This window comes from Petromyzon marinus, chromosome 24 (assembly GCF_048934315.1).
Source record: "Petromyzon marinus isolate PM22_M1 ecotype Great Lakes invasive population chromosome 24, UKy_Petmar_22M1.pri1.0, whole genome shotgun sequence".
NCBI classification, from domain to species: Eukaryota; Metazoa; Chordata; class Hyperoartia; order Petromyzontiformes; family Petromyzontidae; genus Petromyzon; species Petromyzon marinus.
In genome coordinates, this window is record NC_133690.1 from 13339938 (window position 1) to 13366599 (window position 26662).

Consider the following 26662-nt stretch of genomic DNA (forward strand, 5'->3'; position numbering starts at 1 on the left):
TGCCCAGACCTAACTCTGGAGGATTCAACTTTAAAGACCGAGCATCCTAAATAAACACGGTTATGATTAGCAGTGTATTAGGCAGCGGCCACCTGCTCAGATGAATTGATTTGTCACCTTTTCCTACAGGGCATCTGGCTAAAGTTACAGATCTCGCAGCTTTGTGAAGGCCACTTAATACACACGGTACATGCCGGCCTGTGCCAAGCACATGACTGGAGCATCTGTGATTTATAAAGCTGCTTGTATTGCATTGGAAACTGTCAAAGGAGGAATGAACGTGCACGCATACATGTGTAAATATACACAGCATATACATATATGTTATCAAGTATTAGAATACATCAAATAATGCCTTTCATACATCCATCAAAGACTCCCCACCCCCCCCTCCTGAGTCTTAAGACTCAGTTTCACGAGGGACTTTGCTTTGGGTTGTTTGAGCAATTCCATTAACGCGTGGCTTGTGGGAGTAAACTGGAACACCCATAGAAAACACGTGCTCACGAGAGCACAACACTAAAATTCTCCACACAGAGATGTTGCCGTAATGCTACCTTGTTGGCCAACTCACAGCCAAAGCCTACAATTCCTGGCAATGCCAGCCAGTAGTACTCCCCATCCAATTGCTAACATGACTCAACCCTGCTTAGCTATCGAGCTCTGATGAGGCCGGACACATTCAGGCTGACTATGGGCAATATCATTTGACCCTGTATTATAATAATTTGCAAGAGATTGGCACTTTTCTCCATTCAGGCAAAATCTCACATTGGAAAATCATTCACACCTAAATTCTAACAAAAAAAGCAAACCTTGTGTATGTAGCTATGGTCATCCTGGCCTCTCCAACAACCAGAAAAACTATGTCATATAAACAACAAAATAATAAAATATATATAAAACAAAAAATTTCACGACGTTTATTGTTTTATATATATTTTATTATTTTGTTGTTTCTCTTCAACGTGACTTTACCGAAAAAACTAAGAATATGAATTACTGCAGTCACGAAAGCTTTAAATCAAAATTTTATGTCAAATAAGTCAAAAACTTGGTGTATACCAAAATCACCAAAAATGCAGCAAATTTCATCAAACCTCACAAGCTGAGCAAGTGTGACGGGTGACCACCATGCATGAAAAAGCAACTGCAAGTCTACAATGTAGTCAAGAGTGCAGCACAAGACAGTACTTGTTGGACTGCACACTTGTGCTCCCCTCCTTCGCCGCCCACAATGACCAGCGTGGAGAAGCATGGTCAAATGACCCCCGCAACCCACGATGCATGGGGAGGCCGTCATCAGGCAGTCGATTGACAGAAAGGGCTGCGCATGTACATGCTTAAATAAAGGACGTAATTTAACCTATGCATAGTAGTGTTCACATGTAGTATTTAGCCTTAACTGTGTGTGGCCCATATGATCGAGGTAACCGCAGCTTGCGGCCTATGCTGGTGCATGGAAAGGCCATGCTCAACCCATCCCAAGTGGACCAGCGTTGCTCCTCCATCACGGCACATCCTGCACCATTGTGAGGATTTGGGGACTGGGAATGGGGGGGGGGGGGAGGGACTGGGTGTACGTATGCATGCATGCATGCATGTTGAACTTCTTTCACACAAAAGGGAGCCAACCGTGCTAATCGGAGGTGTGGGGGTGGAAGGATAAGAAACTAAAACACAAAAGGCAGAGCTAAAGAAATTAGTTTGTCAATCTAGATTATTTAAACGTGCAAAGCTCCAGTGGCTTCCTAATCTCGGAAGAGCGTTCCAGACGGCCGCGGAAGCGCATCTGAAAGCGCGCGATGCGGTGACGGTCTTTGTTCGATGGCCAGCCATCGCATCTGAGAGTGCGCGGTGGTGGTGAAGGGGGTGGGTGGGGGGGTGGTGGTGATGGGGGTGGGTGGGGGGGGTGGTGGTGAAGGGGGTGGGTGGGGGGGTGGTGGTGATGGGTGGGGGGGAGTCACTCACCGTGTCTGGGTCTCGCGCCTGTTCCAGGAAGGCGGAGAACTCCACGAGGCGGAGTTTTGACGTCCCGATGGCACGGCCTTGCCACGCGGGACCCGCACCAGGAGGAGGGTTAAGGCCGGCCGCGCTCTCGTATCCTGACAAAGACAGAGATCCGCCGTGTGTGTGCGTGGTCTTGAACAGACTGTTGGGGACACAACGGTAACGCCGCTCCGACTTTGGATTGCCTTGCGTCATCTCTTTTATCACGTTGTTATAATCTTGCTCAAGACAAAACAAATACAATTATAAACTCTTTTCTATTGTACCATCAATGTGCTGTTTTTTTCCTGGCCATTTGCCATTGTTGGCCTTTGGACATGTGCTCTGCATCTGCAGTAAGGCTGCCACAGCCCACAAGGAGGTGGTGTAGTTAGCACCACAGCCAGCCAGTTGCCTTTGTCTCCCCAGTGATGATGTTCACACGCTACACCGGATACTCATATCAAGGCTGAGTTGACATAGGGGAGGTTCAGGACATCGTTTTTTGTGATGTGGAGACACAGGACGGAGTTCTGCATATGTATGTTTTTACCCAAAAGGTTTCAAACAATGTAAGAGTTTGTATACAACATTGCTTTTTGCGTTGAAAAGGGCCCCATCGTTTAGATGGAGTGCTCTTTACAATAACATTTGACATCCTGGCTGCATTTAATTCAAACGCTTGACTCTGCTGATGAGACCCAAAAGGTCGAAACCAACCCAGGATTCTCATCCTCAAAAAAGGCCAATAGGCTGAACTACAAATATAAATGCTTCTTTAAATGTATATATGAAGACAAATAGCAAGAGTTAAATCGATCGTGGAATACTGTCTCGATCCTTTGTCTATTCAAACACAGAGCCAAAACAGACCCGAAAAATTACAGATCACATGCATACTATTCATGAAGATCACATAAAACTGAATAGTGGCCAATGTAGAGACCACCCAGCCACCGATTCAGGATATGATGATTCTACCATTGACCAAATTCCATCAGATTCCAGAAAAAAACAAATGAATATCCAATACCATTGTGCCTGGCTTTTGCAGGCTATGAGTGCATTGGGAAACTAATGCACTCATAAGAGCTCTCACATACAGTGAGGGAAAAAAGTATTTGATCCCCTGCTGATTTTGTACGTTTTCCCACTGACAAAGAAATGATCAGTCTATAATTTTAATGGTAGGTTTATTTGAACAGTGAGAGACAGAATAACAACAAAAAAATCCAGAAAAACGCATGTCAAAAATGTTATAAATTGATTTGCATTTTAATGAGGGAAATAAGTATTTGACCCCTCTGCAAAACATGACTTAGTACTTGGTGGCAAAACCCTTGTTGGCAATCACAGAGGTCAGATGTTTCTTGTAGTTGGCCACCAGGTTTGCACACATCTCAGGAGGGATTTTGTCCCACTCCTCTGTGCAGATCTTCTCAAAGTCATTAAGGTTTCAAGGCTAACGTTTGGCAACTCGAACCTTCAGCTCCCTCCACAGATTTGCTATGGGATTAAGGTCTGGAGACTGGCTAGGCCACTCCAGGACCTTAATGTGCTTCTTCTTGAGCCACTCCTTTGTTCTAGATTTAGAACAGTCTCGTCCCTTCACCTGATGAAGGCCACTTGTGTTGTGGCCGAAACGTCGTGATTTTTTGTTATTTTATTTTCACCTACGTGACCTTACCCAATAGAACCAAAGAGTATACCACTCCTTTGTTGCCTTGGCCATGTGTTTTGGGTCATTGTCATGCTGGAATACCCATCCACGACTCATTTTCAATGCCCTGGCTGAGGGAAGGAGGTTCTCACCCAATATTTGACGGTACATGGCCCCGTCCATCGTCCCTTTGATGCGGTGAAGTTGTCCTGTCCCCTTAGCAGAAAAACACCCCCAAAGCATAATGTTTCCACCTCCATGTTTGACGGTGGGGATGGTGTTCTTAGGGTCATAAGCAGCATTCCTCCTCCTCCAAACACGGCGAGTTGAGTTGATGCCAAAGAGCTCCATTTTGGTCTCATCTGACCACAACAAGTTTACCCAGTTGTCCTCTGAATCATTCAGATGTTCATTGGCAAACTTTAGATGGGCATGGATATGTGCTTTCTTGAGCAGGGGGACCTTGCGGGCGCTGCAGGATTTCAGTCCTTCACGGCGTAGTGTGCTACCAATTGTTTTTTTGGTGACTATGGTCCCAGCTGCCTTGAGATCATTGACAAGATCCTCCCGTGTAGTTCTCGGCTGATTCCTCACCGTTCTCATGATCATTGCAACTCCACGAGGTGAGATCTTGCATGGAGCCCCAGGCCGAGGGAGATTGACAGTTATTTTGTGTTTCTTCCATTTGCGAATAATCGCACCAATTGTTGTCACCTTCTCACCAAGCTGCTTGGCAATGGTCTTGTAGCCCATTCCAGCCTTGTGTAGGTCTACAATCTTGTCCCTGACATCCTTGGAGAGCTCTTTGGTCTTGGCCATGGTGGAGAGTTTGGAATCTGATTGATTGATTGCTTCTGTGGACAGGTGTATTTTATATAGGTAACAAGCTGAGATTAGGAGCACTCCTTTTAAGAGTGTGCTCCTAATCTCAGCTCGTTACCTGTATAAAAGACACCTGGGAGCCAGAAATATTTCTGATTGAGAGGGGGTCAAATACTTATTTCCCTCATTAAAATGCAAATCAATTTATAACATTTTTGACATGCGTTTTTCTGGATTTTGTTGTTGTTATTCTCTCTCTCACTGTTCAAATAAACCTACCATTAAAATTTTAGACTGATCATTTCTTTGTAAATGGGCAAACGTACAAAATCAGCAGGGGATCAAATACTTTTTTCCCTCACTGTATTAGGCTTTCATAAAAAAAAATATATCAAAATAATTTGAGCTTTTGGAACAAACAGCTGTATTGAGATGACATTAAGTAACAAAATACACATCAGCAAAGAGGTTGAAGCAAGGACAGCACTCTCCCCAAGGTTATTTCGCAGCCACACGAGAAAATATTTTCCGAAATAAAGGATTGGAGATAAATGGTGACAATATTAACCCTCTCAGAATTGCTGATGACATTCATAATAATAACCAATGGGAATGTGGTAATGAACTACAGGAAATGATTGAAAACTTAATAAAAAAAGTTTGATGATCAATTGTGCTATTTTTCACCTTTCTAGCCTAACTATAAAAGTATTTGATATTACATTGGTCACTCAGTCAAATTCATATATGACTGTTACAAGTTAACGATTTAAAATGTCAGCATATTACCATCATCATCCACGATGAATACACGATGTGTTAGTCTTAGGTTATTAACATATATTCATCTTTGATTTTTAATCAATGAAATCTCTTTTCAGCAGTTGCCCAATAAACTGATATTCGGATTTTTTTTTATTTCAGCATTTCTCACGTACGCAAAAGAAACTGCTACGTGTCGAGAAAACCCACACATGCAAGACAAAGATGGACAAGATAGGCTAAGTAACCTACTCTCAGTACTGCCTCCTACAAGAACCTGGCTGCATATGCCAATGGGCATCACACAAGCAATCTTTTCATTACATACATACACACACCCAAAACCTCGGCACGTCAATGATGCATCGAATTAATAGCAATAGAAAACACCAATCACCGCGGATTAATGTCACCATTATCACCATCATTTGCCGTTAGCAATCCACGGCTGGATGAAGGCATCCCCAGATCATCACCGTCGCTCGGCAACAGGCAAGACAAAATGTGCTTCATTCACTACCCGCTCGAACCAGCACAGTAGAGTATGCTCAAACAGGTACCAAATAATCAACGGCACCTACATCATTAATGCACGACACCTTGCTTGTTCGTTTATTTATACAAACACAGGGAGAGAGAAAAAAATACGTGATTTTCTTTTTTTTTTATGCCACAATGATGGCACTGACAACCAGCAAAAGGTGTCGTTTTAACACTGGCTATATTCCAACGATTGTGGGTTGGGTCTTTGTAGTCTGCCTCATGATGTGAATCAGGGCTTAGCAGACTAATGTAAACACAATGCCAATTTCTTGGTGGACTGTACAGGTTTTTTTTTTAACAAATACATTGACAACATAACAGCATTATCTTCGATTTATAAGTAGGCGATGGAGTTCGTCTCACTTTGCTGCAAACCCAGCGCAAATATCTATGAAAAGCACATTCCCAATGGTCGCTCAAAGAGCTACACCTCAATACTAAACGAAACAAATTATTTGGTGATACTGCATCGGCAGTGGTGCTCAAGCACATCAGGTTATGTATTATACTATATAAAAGCAAGAAGGCTGGGGTTTTAATGTCGCAGTGACTAGTCTAAAGTAAGTCGTCTAATTTTCTTTAAAATTATTAGATATTTTTTTCTATATAACTGGGATCAACCAGGATCAACTCATCAATGTAATGTGGCAATGAACTGCGCAGGTGTTTTGAGTAATTAAAGAAAACCTCAAGAATGCCTGCAACCGAAGAAGCGTGGAAGCGCAGGTTGAAAATATGTATGTACCACCATAACTCATTTATAAGCAAAGCCTTTTGACTGAAGAATATATCCAACGTTCGTGAGAGCAAAAAAATGGACCGTTCCAGAATTGTCAACGTATTCATGTTTTCCATGATAAGACCATGTACTTTAATGACAGCGACAAGTTTAGTTTCAGCTTATGTTTTGAGTCACTGTTGACGTTAAGCAGGGCAAAAGGGGCATTGAGATAGCATCTGACTTTTATACTCTGTTTCTCGTCACACTGCAGAGGCATCTTTTCTCCCCTAACAGTGCCACTTTGGTACACACTCTAAGGCTCAACTGCTCAGGGGAGCCTTTCAGTGTGATTGGTAGCTTAGACTGATTAAATAATTGATTGCTAATGCCAGAGATGAAATGGACATTTGTGGTTCCACAGACGCACATACCTACACGGGCGGGGTTGTATTGTAGTGAGCTCTCCATTGTAAACATATTTTTTTAAATGGAATATGCTAGAAACATGATATCCTGGGTTATCAGAATCCATTTTAGTAGTATGGGTTTTTTTTTCTTTCACAGTGATACACCGTACTGATTGAACATAAAAGTAGGTATGCAGTGGTGGACATACAGGAAAGCGTACCAGTTGCTTTTGACATGAACACGGGTTGGAACTGAACCCCAAGCATGGCAAGGCAGCCTTTGTAAATAAAATAAATATATATAAACAAGGTTGTTAAAAGGAAGTAACTGGCTCTGTCGATTTCTCTGTAAGCCCTCCTGGACAGTTGAGCGCTGAGAGAAGGTTTACATTCGTCTGCTCAAGGTAAGACTCGCACTAAGCCTGAAGGCACTTTCAAAATACCAACCCAACTCGTGCAGTCACGCAACCTCTGAAGCTGTACACACAAAAAAGCCAATAACCTGCCAAAATGCTATGACTAAGTGCAACAACATGCAAAAAAAAACCCCATCTAATATACCAAAACATGACAAGCTCGAACACATCAATATTTCTTTACTAAACCGAAACATTTATCAGACATATAAATAGCAAACTAGACAACGGTCCCATTTAAAGCTTGTCCTTATGAAACATTCGACCACATGAGTACTGTGTATATATATAACCAATAAAAGTATAGACGTGTTCTGTCGAAATACTCGTGTATCTTTCAAGTCGGTGCTTTTTATTCTCTTTATAGTTCATCCGATGCAAAGAATCAAACGTCTCTTTTTTTCTCAAGGTGCACATTCCCTGGCAGCCACTCAAAACAATCCTAACGATCCAAACCTCTTGTGTGGGGGGAAGAAGTTCTAATGCCACAGAGACCAGAGGGACAAGAAACAGTATTCCAGAATGATTAAAATTGTCCAAAGTGTGTGTTTTTAAGCATTGTATTCCAGAAATTCAAATAAGTAATTGAATGCCTAATTTTTTCCCAAAACGTGCTTGAACCAAAGCCACATTGTGATGTCAAGTGCAACATTTATGCCGAGAAAAAATAATGATTACCGGCCATGTGGCCCAGCGGTGCAGCGAGCGAGACGCAAAAGGAGAGTTGCGAGTTCAAATCCTAGACGGGGATTGACTTGGGCCATCATCCCTCCCCTCTGTGGTCAATAAAATTAATTCCACTTTGTGGTGAGAATCAACAGTGGTCGTCCCTTGTCTAGATTTTCCCCCGCCATAGGAATGTGGAATTTCTGACACTGTCTCAGAGCTGTAAAAACAGTAGAAACCAGTGCATCAATTCTCATTTGTGCAGGAAGTAACTTTGGCTGTTGCCTGTATGCCCACCAACTGAGTCTACCCAGCCCAGATGTCAGCTCTCCCATGACAAACACTGCGCGCATGTAACACACCTGGAATGGCGGCGACTGCCTGCAGAGGATATGGCTGCTGCACAAAGGGCTTGATGCTGCAAAAGGCGATAAAAGTGCACAAATGTTTACATCAGTGCTTCAGTATTTCCACACATCGAAAAGGGCAAAAAGGATATTTATATATATAAATATATATATACACATTGAAAATCCACAAATTGCGTAATATACCTTCGGGGCAAGTGCTGCTGGTGAGTAGCTATTAAGGCCGGCATTGGCACATTAGGGGGGTGTGGTGTGTCCGACACCACGCCCAGCCACCTTTGTCTCCCCAGTGTTGATGTTAACACACAGCAGCATCGAGTGCTCATTTTAAGGCCATGATCGGTTCATGCATCTCACTCGCCACTGATGTTAGCTGTGGCCAGGAATTTAGCTTGGGCTGTTGGTTTTGTAGCGCAGAACATGAACCATTTCGTCATCGCTCCATGCTATATATATATAAAAAAAAAGACAATTATCCCCCGTATAGCCTTTAAAGACTGTTGGGGCAAGTGCTGTTAGCGAGCACAAATGAAAGCCGGCACGGCACTTGAGGGGGTGGATGGCCAGCACCATGGCCCCCACGTAGTGCAGCGTGCTAACCGCTACACTACCGCTCCCCATATATATACATACGCACACTCACATACAGTATACACCCACTTTGTACAAGGTGTATGTATATATAACGGCATGCTTGAATGCATCTTAGCCATGTGCTGAAAGCTGCATGACCTTATGCTCTTTTGGTTTTTCTTTGTTTGAATGGAATCTTGCTCTGATACTAACCAATGACAAAAGAGCAACAATGTTGTGCCAGCCTCGAATGCTACTGCAAGCAGTAGGAATTGTGCACGTCATCAACTCAAGACTTGTCAACAGATGTATGGGCCAAACACACAAGTCTTACGATATTATACAATTTTGATCAAAGTTTAGCCTCTTAAACTCACATCTACACTCCCCCCCCCCTCAACATTTTAAATGGAAAACAAATCAAAGAATGACATTTATATACTTCTGACATTTTTTTAAATGTCAGCCAGAGCAGATTTTTTTACTGTCTTTTTTATTGTTATTTATAATTTAAACAGGTGGAGCGAGTTGTAACAAGCCTCGGGCACCCTTGGTAAGTATCAAGTGACCAGAAAATCTGGCTTTTCGGCATTCAGAAGTGAGGATTATTACTTACTCTTGTGAGGACCCCGGCTGCCCTGGCAGAGCACCTGGCCAGAACTACAAAAAGAGAGGTGAGGGGGTGGTTTCAGAGGCTTACGTTAATAACACCAACATCGGCAAAACAAACAAAAAAAATACACAAAACAAGACGTATGTACACCAAACGCAAGGAACGTTTAGGGCGCGCATACCTTTCTCATAACGCAAATGGGCGACTTGCTTCTTCACAGGTGCATTGGCGAACAGGTTTAATATTTTTTAAATGGGAATAGAAACACTCCCGAACAGGTTTGGTATTTTTAATGGTAACACAAACATACCCCCCCCCCCCCCAACTAACCAATCAGGCTTTTAAAATAACAAGAACAACTGATCGAGATAAATGCATTACGCGGTTGCATCAGTAATTGCCATTATTTATTGTGTCGAAATACGTTATATTCCTTAGTGAAGCGTCATTGGTGTGGTGGTTGTTTATACTATTCTGTACGTTGCAGCAACTTTCAGGAGATCTCCATAATGTTTGTTTCTGGTCGACTCTCTTTGTATTTTGGAGGGATGAGTTTCTGATGTAAAAATAGAACTATTTTTGGAGTTTAGGACAATTTCAGACGTACGTATGTCTGTATAACTTCTTTCACACCGTACGTAGCCAGTCGTGCTATTCGGAGATCTCGTCAGATTTCTGTATTTTCTAAATAGTTTACATGAATGGAATAATTTAACGCCTCTCCACATCACGCAATGCCACGTGACACCACTTTTGGCGGGACAAACAGGGAGTGACAGTTTGCCATGTCATTTCCAATTACAAAAAATCAGCCCGTTCATAACAAATATCTTCCCCTAATTTTCAGATTTTCCTGGATTAACCCAACCATCAGGAGGACATCTCTATGAGATTGGCATGGCTCACTGACATACCATCTCTACCAACCATACTGAAAAAAAAAATCCCATATACAAAGGCCAGGGCCAACAAAAATAGTAAACTATAAACAATAATTACTTTACCAGGTAAAGCCCACTGAGCTATATTGCTCTTTCTCAGAAGAGATCTGGCCAACGAAGTGGAGTATCATGTGGAAATTGATAGCAGCCAAATACTCCCAAACGCATGTTCCTAAATTCGGAGGAAAAAAACCAGAGGACCCAGAGAAAAATCCAAGCGACCACAGGGAGAGAGACACGCAAACTCCAAATATTGGGTCGAGGTTGAACCCACGACTTCCTGTATACCAGGAAAGGGAATTCACATCTCACCACCAGCACTTACTGTAAACTGTACCAGCAAATTACAGTTTATCTTTGTCATTTAAAAACAATACTTTCATTTCAAGTAATCAATGTTTGTTTTTCTCAACAACAAAATAAACTCCAGTAACACTGACAATTCAAGCATCACGTTCAACTGATGAGGAGCGTCTTTCATTGCTTATAACGAGTTTATTTTGAGTACTTGAAATAAATATCCCTTGTGGATAACATGATCACGAGTGGGTATTAATTTGCGTATGGTAACCCGCGTACAAATGTAACGCAATCTTGCTTTTGACACCGCGCAGTAGCGCTACTTAGCATTCCCAAATGGTGCTCACTGAAAAACGTGAACGGAGCAAAGCCCGACAAAATATTTGTTGTAACTTTTAAGTGATTGGCTTTCAAATTACTTACATTTCAAACTTTATGTGCGGACCACGTTATTTGTTTATCAGAATTTGCATCGGTGCATATCTACTAAAGTGAATGTTTAAAACCTCCATAAATACGGCACATCTCACCTATCAGATTCAGCTTTAGCCCTCACACCAGAATGTGAAATATGAATACATTTGGATGCAATATGTTTAGACATGTAGCGCATTGCTTTTTTGTGTATATATGATTAAGATTTGAACAATATTTTAAATTTAAATTACATGATAGGTTGTGTTGCATTACTTAACATTGATTGCTAAACTCCCAATACACGCATCGTCTAAGAATGTGCGTTTCTAATATTAGTAAACGTTACATGGAATGGCTTTGTGACAGCACTAAGAGGCAGCTCCATCAATTCCCTAATCAAACTGCAACCTTGAATAACAATTCAATGAATCACAGCAGGGGTGGGGAGAATAATTACAATACTCGGATCTAACAAAAGCTTTGTAAACTTTACTACAATACAATTTGGATTTACAAAGCTGTCTTTCTATCATGCGGGGCGTGGTTTAGGGGCTGTTGTGGCGTGGTCGCCATCAGGAATGACCTGCAGGGTATGGGTTTTAACTTAAAGGACAGCCACGTCAACTTTACTCTAGAGGCGAGTACAGGGGGGGGGGCGTATTTGAGAATTCAGCAAATTATGAGGCGAGCGGAGTTCTGTGTCAACGGTGCACTCCCCCCCCCCCCAGCCCCGTCGCTGGGTGGCTTAAGGAGCGGCGAAGCTCGCTTGCAATTATTCCTCTGCGGGCACAAGGTAATTTTTGGCTCGTGGATAACGAATGAACGTGTGCCGAGTGTTCTCACCCCGGTTGCTGTCGGGTAGGAAGGCTGCGGCAGAGCCGTGAGCCCCATCACCTTGTTGTGGATAGCGGTGGCTGACACGATCTGTGCCGATGACATGTTGGCAATGCTCTGCATCGCTTTTTCCTTTGTCGTCTGATCCTGGGAATGTCACAAACGCAGGCGTCACTCCACCGTGCCACCTTCAGCGCCTACCGCCGGATAAATTTAGCCTGACACAGGTGCAATGCATTTGGCTGGCTGGCTGACGGTCAGTTATAGCCTAGCCTCATTACGGCAAAAAACTGGTTGCTTTGTTTGGGTGCAACTTTTTGCAGTCTCTTTGCCATCTACAAAAAGCACAGGTTGAAATCGGTGATGTCTAAGACTTGGGCACTACACCTTGGACCTGAGGCACGTGCTAGGGCCCACTTGTTGATAGGGTCACTGTGTCAGCACCAATGTCTATGAGCATTCACACCAACCAACAGCAGTGGGACGCCGATGGCAGTGGATCACATATAGACAAGCTCAGGCTTGTCACACAGCCGATTGTCAGGCCATTTTACAATGTTGTAATCCATTTCCCACTATTATTAAAAAAAACACATGTAATACATAAATCAAGAGATATTCAAATTCCTTGCATTTCCTTGTATCATGCTAAATTCTCCCATTCCACTGCACAGTAAAATCCATTATATATTGTGAAATGTGGAACAAAGGTTGTTATTTATTTATTTAACGGGTGAAATCCCGATGTGCAGTAAAGCTCCAGAGTCGTGACATTTTAGGTTTGTAGGCCCGCTCCTTTAATGAGCCCTCCACTGTATGAGCACGGAACTGTTGTTACGTTTACACTTCAGAGGCACAAGGACGAAAGGACTATTGAGGGAAAGGTAGAGCACAACAGGGGCACATTTCTGAGATTGTTTTTTCACATTCAGAAAATGTATATATGAAATTCAAACGACATCAAGATTTCAACTACAAGTTTTTTTTTTTTACCAGGTAAAGCTCACTGAGCTATGTAGTACTCTTTCAGATGCAACCTGGCCATCACCAATTATAGCTCAACAAAGTGGCTTATGTGGAAATGTATAGCAGTCAAACTCTAAAAGATTTGGTGACGATCTTTCAAGTGACAAAGTGACACTTAAGATCCTGTCGCTTGTGTAAACATTTTCTAAACACTCAAAAGTCTCAAGACTGTCTAAAAACCTAAACCTTTTGTCCACATCTTACCTGGACTTTTATGCACACATGCACTCGTTAGGATGTATTTATTTAGTGAATAAACATTTCTTATATCATGAAGCTAAACCAGGCAATGGACAAAGATAACATATTTTCATTGAACATGTTTGGTTACATTAACAAACGGTGCATTCAAGAAACAAACACACATCACACGTGAGAACATATTGACCGCTCATAACTCTGACATCCAAAATTATTAATGCATCACTTATCAGTTGTCATGGCAAACAAAAAATGAATCAAAACATTTGGAAAGTCATATCAGATAAGAAAAAAATAACAGCACAAAGCATGGATTACGCAACAACTTCCACCACAATCACAAACTGGCTCGTCTGCATTCACCTGCATTCAGGGTCATTCTCACACTGTACATTTTGGCTCAAACAGGGTCACTGGTTCACACTAAGTGCCAATTTGGCCATTCCCTCATTAGGTTAAACAGATTCAGTGGACCAGAAAGCCAGATAATGCCAATAGGATTAAATGCTTCTGTAAATCTGAAGGCTTGCCCCGGGCATTAGCAGGAATTACGTTAAACATTATTACATTTTACAGTCCAACAATTTTGATCAAGAAAACAAAAAACTGGGAGACAGAAAGCACGGCTTTAATTGTTTTACACAAAACCACTTGTGCCACAACAAAGTGCCTGTGGCTCGGAGGAGCGCCTTCTGAACTTTAACGGGCGGCACCGACCCAGGGCCGTCAACAAACCTCCGTCTCGGAGGTTCGACAGGGCACAAAAATCAGCATTCACGGGCGCTCACAAAATGATGGAAGCCACCGATTTCTCGCAGTTTGGTGCGAACTGCCACTAAGCAGCTAATATAGTGCGTGTGTGTGCCAGGCGAAGTGAGGGGGTGGGGGGGGTAGGAGGAACGGCCCTCCTTACAGCCTGACGCTAAGAGGCACGGACAGGGAGGTTTGTGTAACCCCCCCCCCACCCACGGAAGGTCACTGGAGGGCAGTCACATGACATTAAGCGGCTTTAATCAGCAGGCAAAGGTCAGCGTGCCCGTTTGCACTGCCGCCTCCAACTTTGGTAGCGCTAACGGGGCACAAAGCACACGCACTTCATCTTGAACTACTTCGCGTACAACATCTGCATCGTAACAACAATCGGCAACGGCAAAGGGATATTAAAACATGACGGGCTGAAAGTGCAACAGGCAAAATGCAATAGAACCCACGTTAATATTGCCGTATTCATAATTATACGTTGTTAAGTGTTGTCTTGGAATAGTTTGGCCCACTGGGAGACCTCCCGGTTCGGCACGGGAAGGTTCAGCCACGAGGCATTCAGGAATTCAAGAGGGGAGGGGGGGGCAATATGGTAATTTTCTACATGTGGCCAAGCTGGATCGCTGTTAAATAATTTAATAATAGCGGCTTGCCGAGTATAGCCGAATTCTCACTGTCACAACGTGGTCAGCTTGTTAACAGGTTTTACGACCCAAAGCAAGGCTACTGAAATACAAACCGGCATTCTTTGCCTTCCTGTAATCTCATTTTCACTCGCGTGTATTTTGGCGGCGTTGCGCACAAAACCCGCGGCGAGGGCAGTTCATTTACTTTGTTATTGCCACGTCACCGTTCAAGAATTTGGGTTGAAATGCCATCCAAGTGACGCGCTTGGCTGTACCGTGTGGGTTGGAGTTTTTTTTTAATCGTCAAAGCTGGCACAACATTTTACGAGGGTTCCACCACAATGCATTATTGCACAATGGCATTAGAAATGTTGGGCATGGCGATACATAAACTTACCATGTTCATTCCCTGGGCACAACAACAGAAGACGTGTTAATGTATCCATCCAGAAGAAGTGAAAAAAAGGAGCATATAGCCTTTTTATTTCCATCCCTTCACTTACAAAACAATTTCCTGCTACAGGCAAACATTTAGCGACTGCAATTCACAATTAATATTAATAATGAGAAGATGCAAAATACCTATTGTTGTGATAACCAAGAGGAATAAATTAGCTTAGAATATGCGTAATCATTGCTCAATTGCAGGCATGCAGTAGGCTTTTGTCTCAACAACATTGTACATTTAAGAAAACTGAAATGGCTGCTATCGTTTTAAATACAGCATTGTATTCACAAGACTGGAAGATCTCAGCTTTGTGGGATTATTTTCTCCTAATTAAATATATCATGACTTGATTATCGGTAAGCATGCATAACATTTGAAAAGAAACATAAAAAAGACCATAAGACAAACAGCAATTATTATACGGTAATAGTTATATGTGTACGTTTGAAATGTTTAGGAGGCAAAAAAGGCGATTTTTTTTACTTTATAACTGTACAAGATAGACAAAAATGTGTTTTAAGAGTTTAGAAATTGAAAGGAATGAAGATGGTGTCACGGTAAGAGTGAGCTAAGAGTGAGCGGTAAATAGGTCAATTGAAGCTGTTGGTTAATGAAACAGCCAAAGGAAGATCTTAAAAGCCTGCTGCACAAACTAGCAGCCAATCAGCCAATCACCCAATGCATGCCATAGCGACCAGCAACTGATTGAATTTAATAAACAGAACATTACCTAGAGCTGCAACAATAACCATCTTGACTCATTACCAAAGTTATCACTTATCCACTTTGAATAGTATTGCATCTCCATGGAATGGTTTTCGTCTCGTACTTACAATAAACCAAATATATGTTATCAATATTATTACGTTCAAGAAATGTTTTGTAAGTGATCGACAAACCAGTGTCATTTCCTCCCCCCCCTCCTTTTCTTTCGGGAAAGAAATGCAAGACTCCAAAAAAAAGTTGTGTGGTATCGCCCTCGTTCCACGAGGTAAACCATCTCTGCGTGGAAGGATCTGACGAGTTTGCTGCTCTCCCTCTCTCTATTCCGCCTCTACAGGGTTAATCAAACAAGCGGCCAAGTCTGCGTTGTTTAGTCTGTAGCCTGAACATGCAAAGCAAATTCATGCCAAAGAAACGGAAGCAGAGATGAACCTCGTGTCTAGCCAAAAGTCTTTGCATCTTGATTTAAAGCTTTCGTGACTGCAGGGAGATTCATATTCTTGGTTCTTTCGGTAAAGTCACGTAGAAGGGAAACAATAAAATAATAAAAATATAAAACAATAAAATTCTCACGACGTTTCGACTGCAACACAAGCAATCATCATCAGGTGTTAAAACCACAGCAGGAAAATTTGAAAAAAGTGAGAATTTTATTGTTTTAGATTTTTTATTTTATTTTATTGTTTCCCTTCTACGTGACTTTACCGAAAGAACCAAGAATAAAGTCTTTGTATCGTGAAAAAATGGCCAGTGAACACTTGAAATTTAGAAGAACCATGGCCAGTGAACACTTGAAATTTAGAAGAACACGTTTAAAGCAAATCGCTAAAATAAAGGTCTACTAATTATTATTGCCGTATGCTTTTTCATATACATGCATACAATAAAATTGCTTTATGAGCCACAGAACAAAACGGATTGCGTGAGGATCTTCACCAATGTCGGTGAATTAGACGCCATTTGCACGCTGCTGCCATCAGAGAACAATATAACAGCCCACGCGTACAGACATTACCAACACACACGGGGCTTTACATTAACCAAACGTCCGTGGGCATCAGGTAATAGTGCTGACGTTAAGGAAACAGAAAATCAGTCTCGTGGTAGGAACAGACAGACACACACACACACCGCGCCTCGCCCCTCCCCCCCCTGCTTGAGAAAGGAATGCACCATGTGTTTTTGTTCCAGTTGTTTTGTTTACAGGTTGCCCTCCCGGGTGCAGGTTGTCCTGCAAGGTGTCCAATCTCGCGAGCCAGGCCATAAGAAACTTGCAACCCCTGAGCAGAAGCCCTGCGCCATGCAGCTAGCAGGTGAAGCCAGTCGCAGTTCCAGGGAAAGTTCGGGGGGGGGGGGGGCGGGGCAAGGGTAGGGGGGCAAGGAAGTGGCGGAGGGAAGAGGGAAGTCCCGAGCAGCCACCAGCAGCGCATACCTTCAGCTTGGCCTGAAACTCGCGAGATTTCCGCCGGGCCAGAACCTGTATGTGACTAGACACCTGCCGGAGAGATGGAGGGAGAGCAGGAAAGAGACAGGACCCTGGAGGTGAGTGCAACCCTGGAATTGCTTAGTGCCGAAAAGACCGAACGCACGTACCTTGATGGAAGTCTGAAACTCGCGCATTTTCTTCCTGGCTAACACTTGTATGTGACTAGACACCTGCAGTGGTAACATGGTGAAAAACAAAGAAACATCCAGCATTTTCTGTCACACACACACACACACGCTAGCGCAGGCTACATTTCAGGCCTGCCAAAGGCGAGGTTATTGAACTTTAAAAACAAGTGCACAGATATAATTAATGAATTAAGATAAACACGAACATTGTTATTCACGGGAAAATATAAAACGAGATCTTTATGACACACCAGATTTATTAAGCAACATGGCTGAGTTAGGGGCATTTATCCAAAACATTAAGTAAGCAAAATGGCACGTCATGATACAGTCACTCTCAGCCACGTCCTTAAGTGGTGGAAAGAAATGACATATGTTTGAGTATGCTCAAGCTTAAAAAAATATATATGATAAAAAATGCAATGCAACACCATCAATTTGGAATTCAGCCATTTATCACTTCATTTCTCTGCAGAACAAACAATGCTACCAAATTACATTCTCTATTTGGAACTTTTCATTTGCTTGATCGATCGAAGGTAAAATGGCCCCTTCAGTCAACTGTAGTGTCCTATGGAATTCTACAAAACAAAAACATGGCATTTCTAGCAAAAGCATTCATTACATAGTTTGATTTTCATCATACTGGAAAAGTCTAATAATGTGTTATGTTTATATTCTTTGGGTCTTTCGGTAAAGTCACATAGATAGAATAAATAATAAAAAAAATTATAAAGTGAATACAAAATTATGAAAATATCACGACGTTTCGATCGCACCACAAGCAATCGTCATCTACGTGACTTTACCGAAAGACCCAAAGAATAAGAATTCCTGCAGTCACGATAGCTTTAAGTCAAGATTTAATGTGCCATATTGTTCACTATCCCACCGATTAAACTGCAATTCAACGAGGCTTTAATGTACTGAAAACAAAGGCACAAATAAAGGGAAGCCTTCATATAGAAGGACAAAATAGAAAAAGTGACATGTCCAGGTACAAAAATTCGTATATATAAAGGCAGCATGGAGTAGTGCAGTGGTTAGCGCGCTCGCCGTGATATGAATCCGGCAACTGAGTTCGACTTCCAGCCACAGTTAAAACCACTGGCACGTAATATTCCAACCAACCTGCGCTGACCAGCGTGGCAAAATATGGTCAAACAACCCACACAGCGTGGGGAAGTCATTATCCAGCAGTCGACTGATGAAGGGCTGTATATCACTTTGCATGAGTGATCACATCACCCAGAATACACCGGTCTCAGCTGGGTTGAGACTGGATAGTGCTTGGATGGGTGAACGCTCTTCATAAAAAAACTGGTTTTTCCGGGCCAAATAAACACTCCCCAAATGTGCACGTTGAGGGGATGCCTTCAACTGGCGGTGGGCTGAAAGAGGGCTCTAATGGTATCTATATACATTCGGTGATATCCCACTCACTCGTGGTTATTTGGCATGCAGCTTTTACATATTGTCACGGTGGCCCAACCTGACACTGGATCAAGGCACAATGGCTCATTTCCAACTTTGCGCCAAAGCTGCTGGTCCCTAACCCAACATACCTGTTTCCTGGTACGAGTCTTTCCCGTGCGCAACTTAATGTAGCGTGCAATCAACTCATTCCGCCCTGCAAGACAAAAAAAAACGACGACAAATGCGTGAGCCACCATAATCACGAGAGACCAAGTTGCTCCATCTCCGTAATGTTTCGATTTAAAAACAGAACCCCCCCCCCCCCACCTCTGTCCTCGTCCACCCGGCAGAATGAATGAGCACTCTGTAATTAGTCGATCGTAGGGTCGCGTGTGGTGGTGGTGGTGGTATAAAGTGTCAATGGTCCCATAACCCCTTTCCAAGACCTCTGGTCAGCGTGGAAGAGTATAACCAAATGACCCTCCCCTCTAGAGGGGCCTCTCTAAAGCTGCCTCCAGTGGAGGCCCTTCTGTCAGCAGTGGCGTGACCAAGCAATAACAGGGCTGCCCCTTTCTTTTCAACTTTTGCCTTTTGGTTTTCTGAAGGAGACTGAAATGCTTGCTTAATAATCAGTTCCTGGATCCAGTGGCGACTACAACAAAGATTGTGTTTTACCATGGCAGGTATGGCGAGGTTTTGCTGTAATTTGGAATTAATCTCTTTGCGAAGGGTAACATATTGGTAACGTCACTCGGGTTATACCGCGCGTGGCTCGACAGTAACATCCGAAGACATTCAGGTTCCTGAAGAATCTCCCAGCGCATGCTGCGAAACGTCAAGACATCGTGCCGAAGGACGCGCGGCACCAGCTCAAAAACACATTGGAAGCTACACAGCACATCCGCGAAAGCCTATACAGTCGTGTGTCAATGACGTGCCAAATACATGTAAGCACGTATAATACTTCCATGATTAATCATGGGTCTCAGGATACATTCGACAGCTCAGTAACTGTGAATTAGATTCTACGTTAAGACCGTACATATGCACCACTCATAGTTTCATTTATTTGGTATAGCCCTGTGAGCCATTCGGCTCTTGAATCGGGTGCAACCGCAACAAACAAAAAAACAAAAACATGAACAAGAAAACATCTCAAAGTGACTATAAATGACACAACAGCAAGTTAACCACTACACGACTATTGGACGAAGCTAAGCAACGTGGACATTGCCATGAACCTTTTAAAAATTACGACAATGAAAAATAAAACACCTACACAAGTTGGTCATGCGTTTGATCAAATGCTATATTTCAATTTCCGAGCGACCTTGATATGACAATGAATAATATATGCAGGTCTACGACACAGTAATGCACTGGAAATATAAAACTCTCAAATTAATCCTTTGCATACCCTATTCACAAAAAAGAACGAGGCTAATGCTTTATTTCATAACGGTGTTCTCTCAGCATTTTGCAAGTCAGTTATATTTAATGACGCTTATTATAGCCGAATGCTGCCATGGTGTAGCGGTTTGCACGCTGGATTTGCAGTCCAGAGTTTTCCCAGTTCGATCGATCTCCGAGCGCAGCAAGTTAAAACAATGGTGGCAGTTTATTAAATACCCCCCCCACCACCACAACACCACCTCTGCCTACCCAGCAGTATACATGGGTACACCAGAGTTAGTCAATCGGCAGGTCGTGTGTGGTGGGGTATGGTGTGTGTACTCTCACCCCTTCCGATGCATTAGGATAGCGTGGAAGAGTAGACCAATAACCCCCGATTGGGGGCCTCTCTGGAGCTCCCTCTAGTGGGAGGCCCTTTCGCCAGCAGTGGAGTGAGCAAGCAATTACAGGGCTGCACATTTACCTTCTCTGACCTTATTACATCCCAAAACCAAGGACACGTTTGCATTTGACGGTAAATATTTTCGACTCTCCGTAAACATTTCCAAAACGGCACGGACGTGAATGCGGATCCTCAAAATTGTTCCGGTCTTCTGTCATTTCAAAGTAAGTTACTTGTAAAAAAAACACACGGGAGCTTGCATCAAATGGCACTCTCTATCTTGACAGGTGGGCAGTTTTTATTGGAATTATCGTGCCTTTTTTATCCTGACAAATCCCAGAGCAGCAATTTGCCGGCCCTTATCTGAAAGCTCAAGCAAGAGACAGCCATGGCAACCCTTGTGCTAAAAAAATTGTTCTGGTAAGCAATCAGACCGTTATTAAATATATAAAAAGCAACAACGGCAAAAGAAAAGCCCAACTCCGATCAACATTAAGAAAGCACGTGGCCCGATTTAATTCCACAATTGTGCCGGTTGCCTTGCCGAGGACACCCATACAAGGAACTCACTCAGCTGGGTTAAAGTAAGCTGTACAGTGTTGGTGTGTGCACAGCAGACGTGTATCCATTGAACCCAGTGAGAAAATTAAAGTTGGCACACTTACCGAGCTATTCGTTTTGTCCCCGGGACATCTGGCACCTGCCATATTTAATAGATTATTTAAACAAAGGCACACACCACCGGTACACAATGAACTTCTGTCACTCGCATAGTACTATAGATTTCGGTCCCGGTTTGATACTTGGTGCCTGAAGTATGAAACCATACATTTACATCGTCAATAATAGGAGTAAAATACGGCCTTTCATTTTACAGAGCCAATCCACTGCCGCGTCAGCCATGTGGCTTGTGTAACCATACTTCACTATGCTGGTCAGTGCGGGTTGGTAAATACAGGGGGGCCAGGACCGGTTCAGACATCAAATCGCCACCAATATAAGCCATGACTAGGATTTGAACTCGGCTAGCTGGGTTCACGGTGCGCAAAGCTAACCAACTACCCGAATGCTCCATCAAATCGCATTCTAAACATTCGAGCGTGTTGTATTTCCTTTGCAACAGCATAGAGTTTCAGCAGGTAACCTTGAGGCATAACTTATAGAACTTACAGAGAAAGGGCGCTTTTAGTTAGCGCGAGCAAACAACACAGACCACTTTGAAGCTGAAAACGATTCTTTCGGCACACACACACGTGGCCTGCCATGATACAGGTGCAAAAAGCCTCCATGGCTACAAGTTTCCTGTGGACTACAATTAGATGTGTGAAAGGCAAGGATCTCGGTCACTTAGAGGCGCTTTGCTACAGCCCGCATCAATCATCACTCTGCCACCACGAGTTTATTACATTTCTCTGAAGCTAACCCTCGGCGATCGATATCGCAATTCCCTTCCCATGTCTCGGGATGTCGTCTATCGCTTGGCTTGGCCAACTAGACAGATGGGAGGGGAAAGAGAGACAATAATGGGCCCTTTCAGACAATAGAAGCGCAACGGGGAAAAATGAAGGGAATCCTGCTGTACTAGTAAAAAAAAGCTGTGAAGGACATTCATAACTCTCAAGTCTACTGGATAGTTGTAAGAGGGATGGGTGACCAAATATACAAAAAAAAAGAATGGATATAAAATCAAGGAGTTAAAAATGACATTGCACTTTAATAGACGCACACGTACTTTTAAATTTCAGGGCATGGCGTTCCATTAAACTGGGGGCCAAGCATTAGCACGGTAACCAAAATTTGATTTCTAGCCACGGCTAACGTTGTACACATACCCCGACTGCACACCGACCTGCATTGCCCAGCGCGGTGATGTATGGGCAAACAACCCCGATTATCACCCACGGCATGCAGAGGGCTTTAATCCAGCATTGGATTGACCCAAGGCCGATTAAAACATTAAAGGCCGATTTGTGTCCGACTGCCGCTGCACACCATCAACGTCTGGTCAGATGGGGATGATTTAGTTTATTTTGTATGCGTTTGGACGAATTGTTTATCTATCTTGTACTCTGCACGCCCACCGTGTTTTTGTATTGTTTGTTGTATAGTTCTTATCAGCCCCAACTGGACATCTGTGAAAAAAAGAGCATTATAGCTCATCGGATTCCTCCAGTATAACTATAAATACTGTATAAGTAGTGTGATTTTCAGAAGTAGCTCTGTGAAAGTCTTTTGGGTAGCCAATCTCGGACACGTGGGGGTCCGCACTACTCTGTGATATTCCCAATGGATTTGTTGTCTCCCGACACGGATGCCAATACGTGTGCCGGAAATATAATCAGGAGCAGGACCAAAAAAATATATATCACAATTTGACTTGAGGTCTTGCAATCCCAACTGATGGTTCTACTTGTGTTTATGTTCAGGTATTGGCCCATTCATGCAAATTTGCCAACAAAAAAAATATTCAGATTCTGAGACCAAGTGAAAACGGACAGTTCTGCAAATCCGTGCTCACGCCAATGCTAACAGAAGGGCCTCCCAATATTTTGACCGACCCCTCCACGCTGGCCACACACCATTGGAAGTGCGAGTTACGGTAACTTCACTCCGCCACTAGATACAATTTTTTTTTACCAGGGTAAGGCCCAACTGAGCTGTATAGGTATTTTTTCAGGAGCGACCTGGCCACAAATGATAATATCCACGAAGTGGCTGATCATGTGGAAATTTATAGCAGCCGAAATGTTTCTAAAATGTGGAGGGAAAAACCGGAGGGCCCGGAGAAAAATCCACTCAACCACGGGTAGAATATGCAAACTCCAAATATACCAAAAGCGACCCCCGCCGATCTGCTACGGGCTGTGGGTGCACCCGTTTAAACTGCCATGTTGGAGAGAGGAGCAAGGGGAGATCCTAAGAAATTTGCGGCATTGCTTTAAACTCCTGCATCACAAGATCGAACCGAAACGAACTGGTGCCCTCCGGATTGTAAGTCCGGCGCACTAACCCTTCCATCCACGGCAGCATCCCCACGCGACCTACAAGCGCGCTGGCTATTAATACAGCGCCTGCTCGTTATTAAAAAAAAAAACCCTCCTTGTGTAGAGACGACACTGAGTGGGAGGGCGGGCTAGCGAGGGATGGATGGCGTGTCCAGCGCAAGCTCTTGGCATGCGCCGGCGTGCCATTCCTGGCCGATGATCCGCGCGTCTAAAATACGAGAGCACGGACCCGGCTGGCGTGCACGCTGCAGGATCGGCGTGCCGCGCATTCCACGCCCAAACGGGATGCGGCAGCGGCACAGGCAGCGGCAGCAGCAACAACCGCTTGGGTCATCCCCCGATTCAGGCCATTACCACACACCCACGTGCGCCTGCTCCCCTTTTGGAAAAGGGGGAGCGCGGGGAAAGGCGGCCGGGCAGACAGGGACACACGCTGCGGCAGGAGCTAAACATGTTTTTGTGTTGGTGTCCTCTCGCTAAAAGCCGCTTCTGTGCGTGCGGATAGAAGTCTAAAATACTAAATGGATCGGATAGATATGGGCCCGATGCAAAACCTTGGCGCACCTCCGTAGCAATCCGTGTGGTTTACATGCAATGTACGAGGATACAGTGCAGCGGTGTTTATTTGCACGATTTCTTGGTAACTAAATACTGCAGCGGCGTTAAAAACTACGCACCCGTGATCACAGATCGCACCGATGCAGTTTTATATTTAAAGCATTACATAAATGCTATCAGATTTCCACAGGCACGATTTGAATAAGAAATCAAACTGGTTTGTGCCCATCACTTGCCAAATCTGTTATGTCTAATGCTCAGACGTTACCATGGAGTTACCGACGCACGCACGCACGTGCATGACATTACAAGGAAATTGTCAGCAATGTTGTAAGAAAAATAACAATTAACATTTAATGTGTTACTCGAAGATTATGTACAGCAGCCCCGTTCCCATCCACGCCGCGCGCGCGCAACGCAAAAAAAAATCTCAGGCGCACATCCTCAGCACGACGACGGGACCAGTTGTGCAATAAACGCTGCTGCGGCAAACTGCTTGTTGAATGAACAAAGGCCTCCCCCCCCCCCCCCTGCTTACCACCTGGCTTAAAGTTGTTTTTCTCTCCCCTCTTTCCCCCCTCCCTTCCAAGCAAACCACCAAACTCCCAACTCTTATCCTCCGACCACCACCACCACCACCCCACCCCCCAATTCTGGCCCCACAGCTACGGCAGCCCCGAGAGCTACCCCACAGCCCAACCCTTCCCTTGGTTATTTGGCAGGATCAGAATTTGCCAGCACGTTAAACATTAACCCTGCTGGCTAAGACAGCCAGCCAGCCAGCTGTCACACAGATCAGCCGACGGACCTGGCAGAAACACCCACGTGATTTCATCACTTCCTTGTGTGCTCTCCCCGACGCGTTCGCCACGAGGAGGGTTTGTGTTGGGGTGCGGGAGGTGGCGAGTTGGGGCCGGGTTGCGGGCAGGGTGGCGGGCGGTGGAGAGTGGCGATTTTGGGTGTTGGCAGCGTGGGCGAAAACAAATAAATTACTTGTTACAGCCCTTCATCAAGTTGTTCTTGATTAAGTGCTGTAACAGCAGCAGCAACAACAACCACCACCACAAAGGGAACTTGCTGATATTAAAATAATAAGGAATTACAATCAAAGGATGATTAAAGTCTAAAACGTTGGCAAATGTTCCCGCGCGGAAATAGAGCGTTTGCCGAATTGTCATGTGTTTTGCTTCAGCCCACTCGGGATTAGCTTTTCATTATGGAGCGGAACTGTAACCCAACTTGACCGTAAAAAAACAAGGCCCATTTTTTTTGGGTCTTGCAACCACTGTTGCCTTCCCCGCAGAGTGGTATTCACTTTAGCGGCCCAGGAGGAATGATGAGATGAGTCAACCTTTCAACTGGGATGAGAACTCGTAACCTTCCAGTTGCTCGCCGCTCGCTCTACTGCTGAGCCACCTGGTTCTGTTTAGCGTACCCGCCAGTAAATTCTCCATTATAGATGCTGTACGCATACAGTATAGTGATAACCTGAAGCAATGTCCCACATGATGTGCTATAAATTATTTTCACAAAATCCGAAAATTTCAATAAGGAACAACACTCAATTTCAAACCACAATAACCCGCGCGTCAGCTACAAATAAGCGTCAGATTGCAGACGGCCATCTGCTAATTGGCCCGTGTGTTAAAATTGAGGCCTGCCGTTTATTCCTTATGCGGGGGGGGGGGGGGCTATCCGAGCCTAGCAACGACACAAGGAAACAACTGTGGCTGGGAATCATGTGACCTGGGTCTGAACAAACAACGCTTTGACTGGCGGAGTCTCTGCCAAGCCATGAAGAGAAGGGCGAGGTGGTAGCCTCCACCGGGGCAAGATCCAGCGCCTGTTTCTCCTTCCCGTCGCAGGAAACGCGGTGCGCAGGTCCACGACTATCCGCCTTGCATGCACAAGCGGTCTGCTAAGTGCCCGCACTTTGTTTCTGTAATTTTTTGTTTCAGCCACAATGTAAACTTGGTGGGTCGCGTTGCGAGCCTCTCTCTCCATCTGCGCTTTACAGTGCAAAGCTGGCTAAACCCGTCACCCACGTGGAATTTCAAAAATGGACGGCATTCAAAGTCAACATTTAAAAAAAAAGTTGCTTACCCCAAGTGTCACATGCCGAGAGGTCATTTTTGTGCGCCGCGTGACAATTATCCAAAGGGCAGCAAGGTTTGCTGATTTCAAGAGATTGACACACTGCTACATTGCACTGCTCGCTATACGGTAATTTATTTGGCTAACTCTCGCCTGTCGTGTATAGGAGACCTACGTCCAAATTACGCGCGAGTCGTGCAGCCTAACAACATCGTTGTATTCACACATTAACACAATAATTGCAAAAAAAGTTCAAGACACGGCAACAAATGTGGCCCGGCCATTGCACAGTAACTTTTGTACGAAACCGCGTGCAGAAAATTCGGGAAGTTCTCAAAAAAGCATTTTTGTTCGAGGGTAAT

At 43.9% G+C, this 26662-nt stretch overlaps 1 protein-coding gene across 7 annotated transcripts in view; it reads right to left on the minus strand.

Annotated features, from left to right (window-relative positions):
- Positions 1–26662, minus strand: part of LOC116945562 (transcriptional enhancer factor TEF-1-like) — an 81473-nt gene that overhangs the window by 19517 nt on the left and 35294 nt on the right. For 2 of the 7 annotated variants that reach the window (XM_032959973.2, XM_032959975.2), the window contains exons 3-10: positions 18998–19062; positions 17412–17474; positions 17251–17313; positions 15045–15056; positions 12042–12179; positions 9544–9587; positions 8349–8404; positions 1972–2105 (exon numbers count right to left, since the gene is read on the minus strand). In XM_032959973.2, the coding sequence (XP_032815864.1) occupies positions 1972–2105; positions 8349–8404; positions 9544–9587; positions 12042–12179; positions 15045–15056; positions 17251–17313; positions 17412–17474; positions 18998–19062 (575 nt within the window). The remainder of the gene's footprint in view (positions 1–1971; positions 2106–8348; positions 8405–9543; positions 9588–12041; positions 12180–15044; positions 15057–17250; positions 17314–17411; positions 17475–18997; positions 19063–26662) is intronic. The other 5 variants (XM_032959979.2, XM_032959976.2, XM_032959978.2 and 2 more) reach the window with 5 other exon arrangements.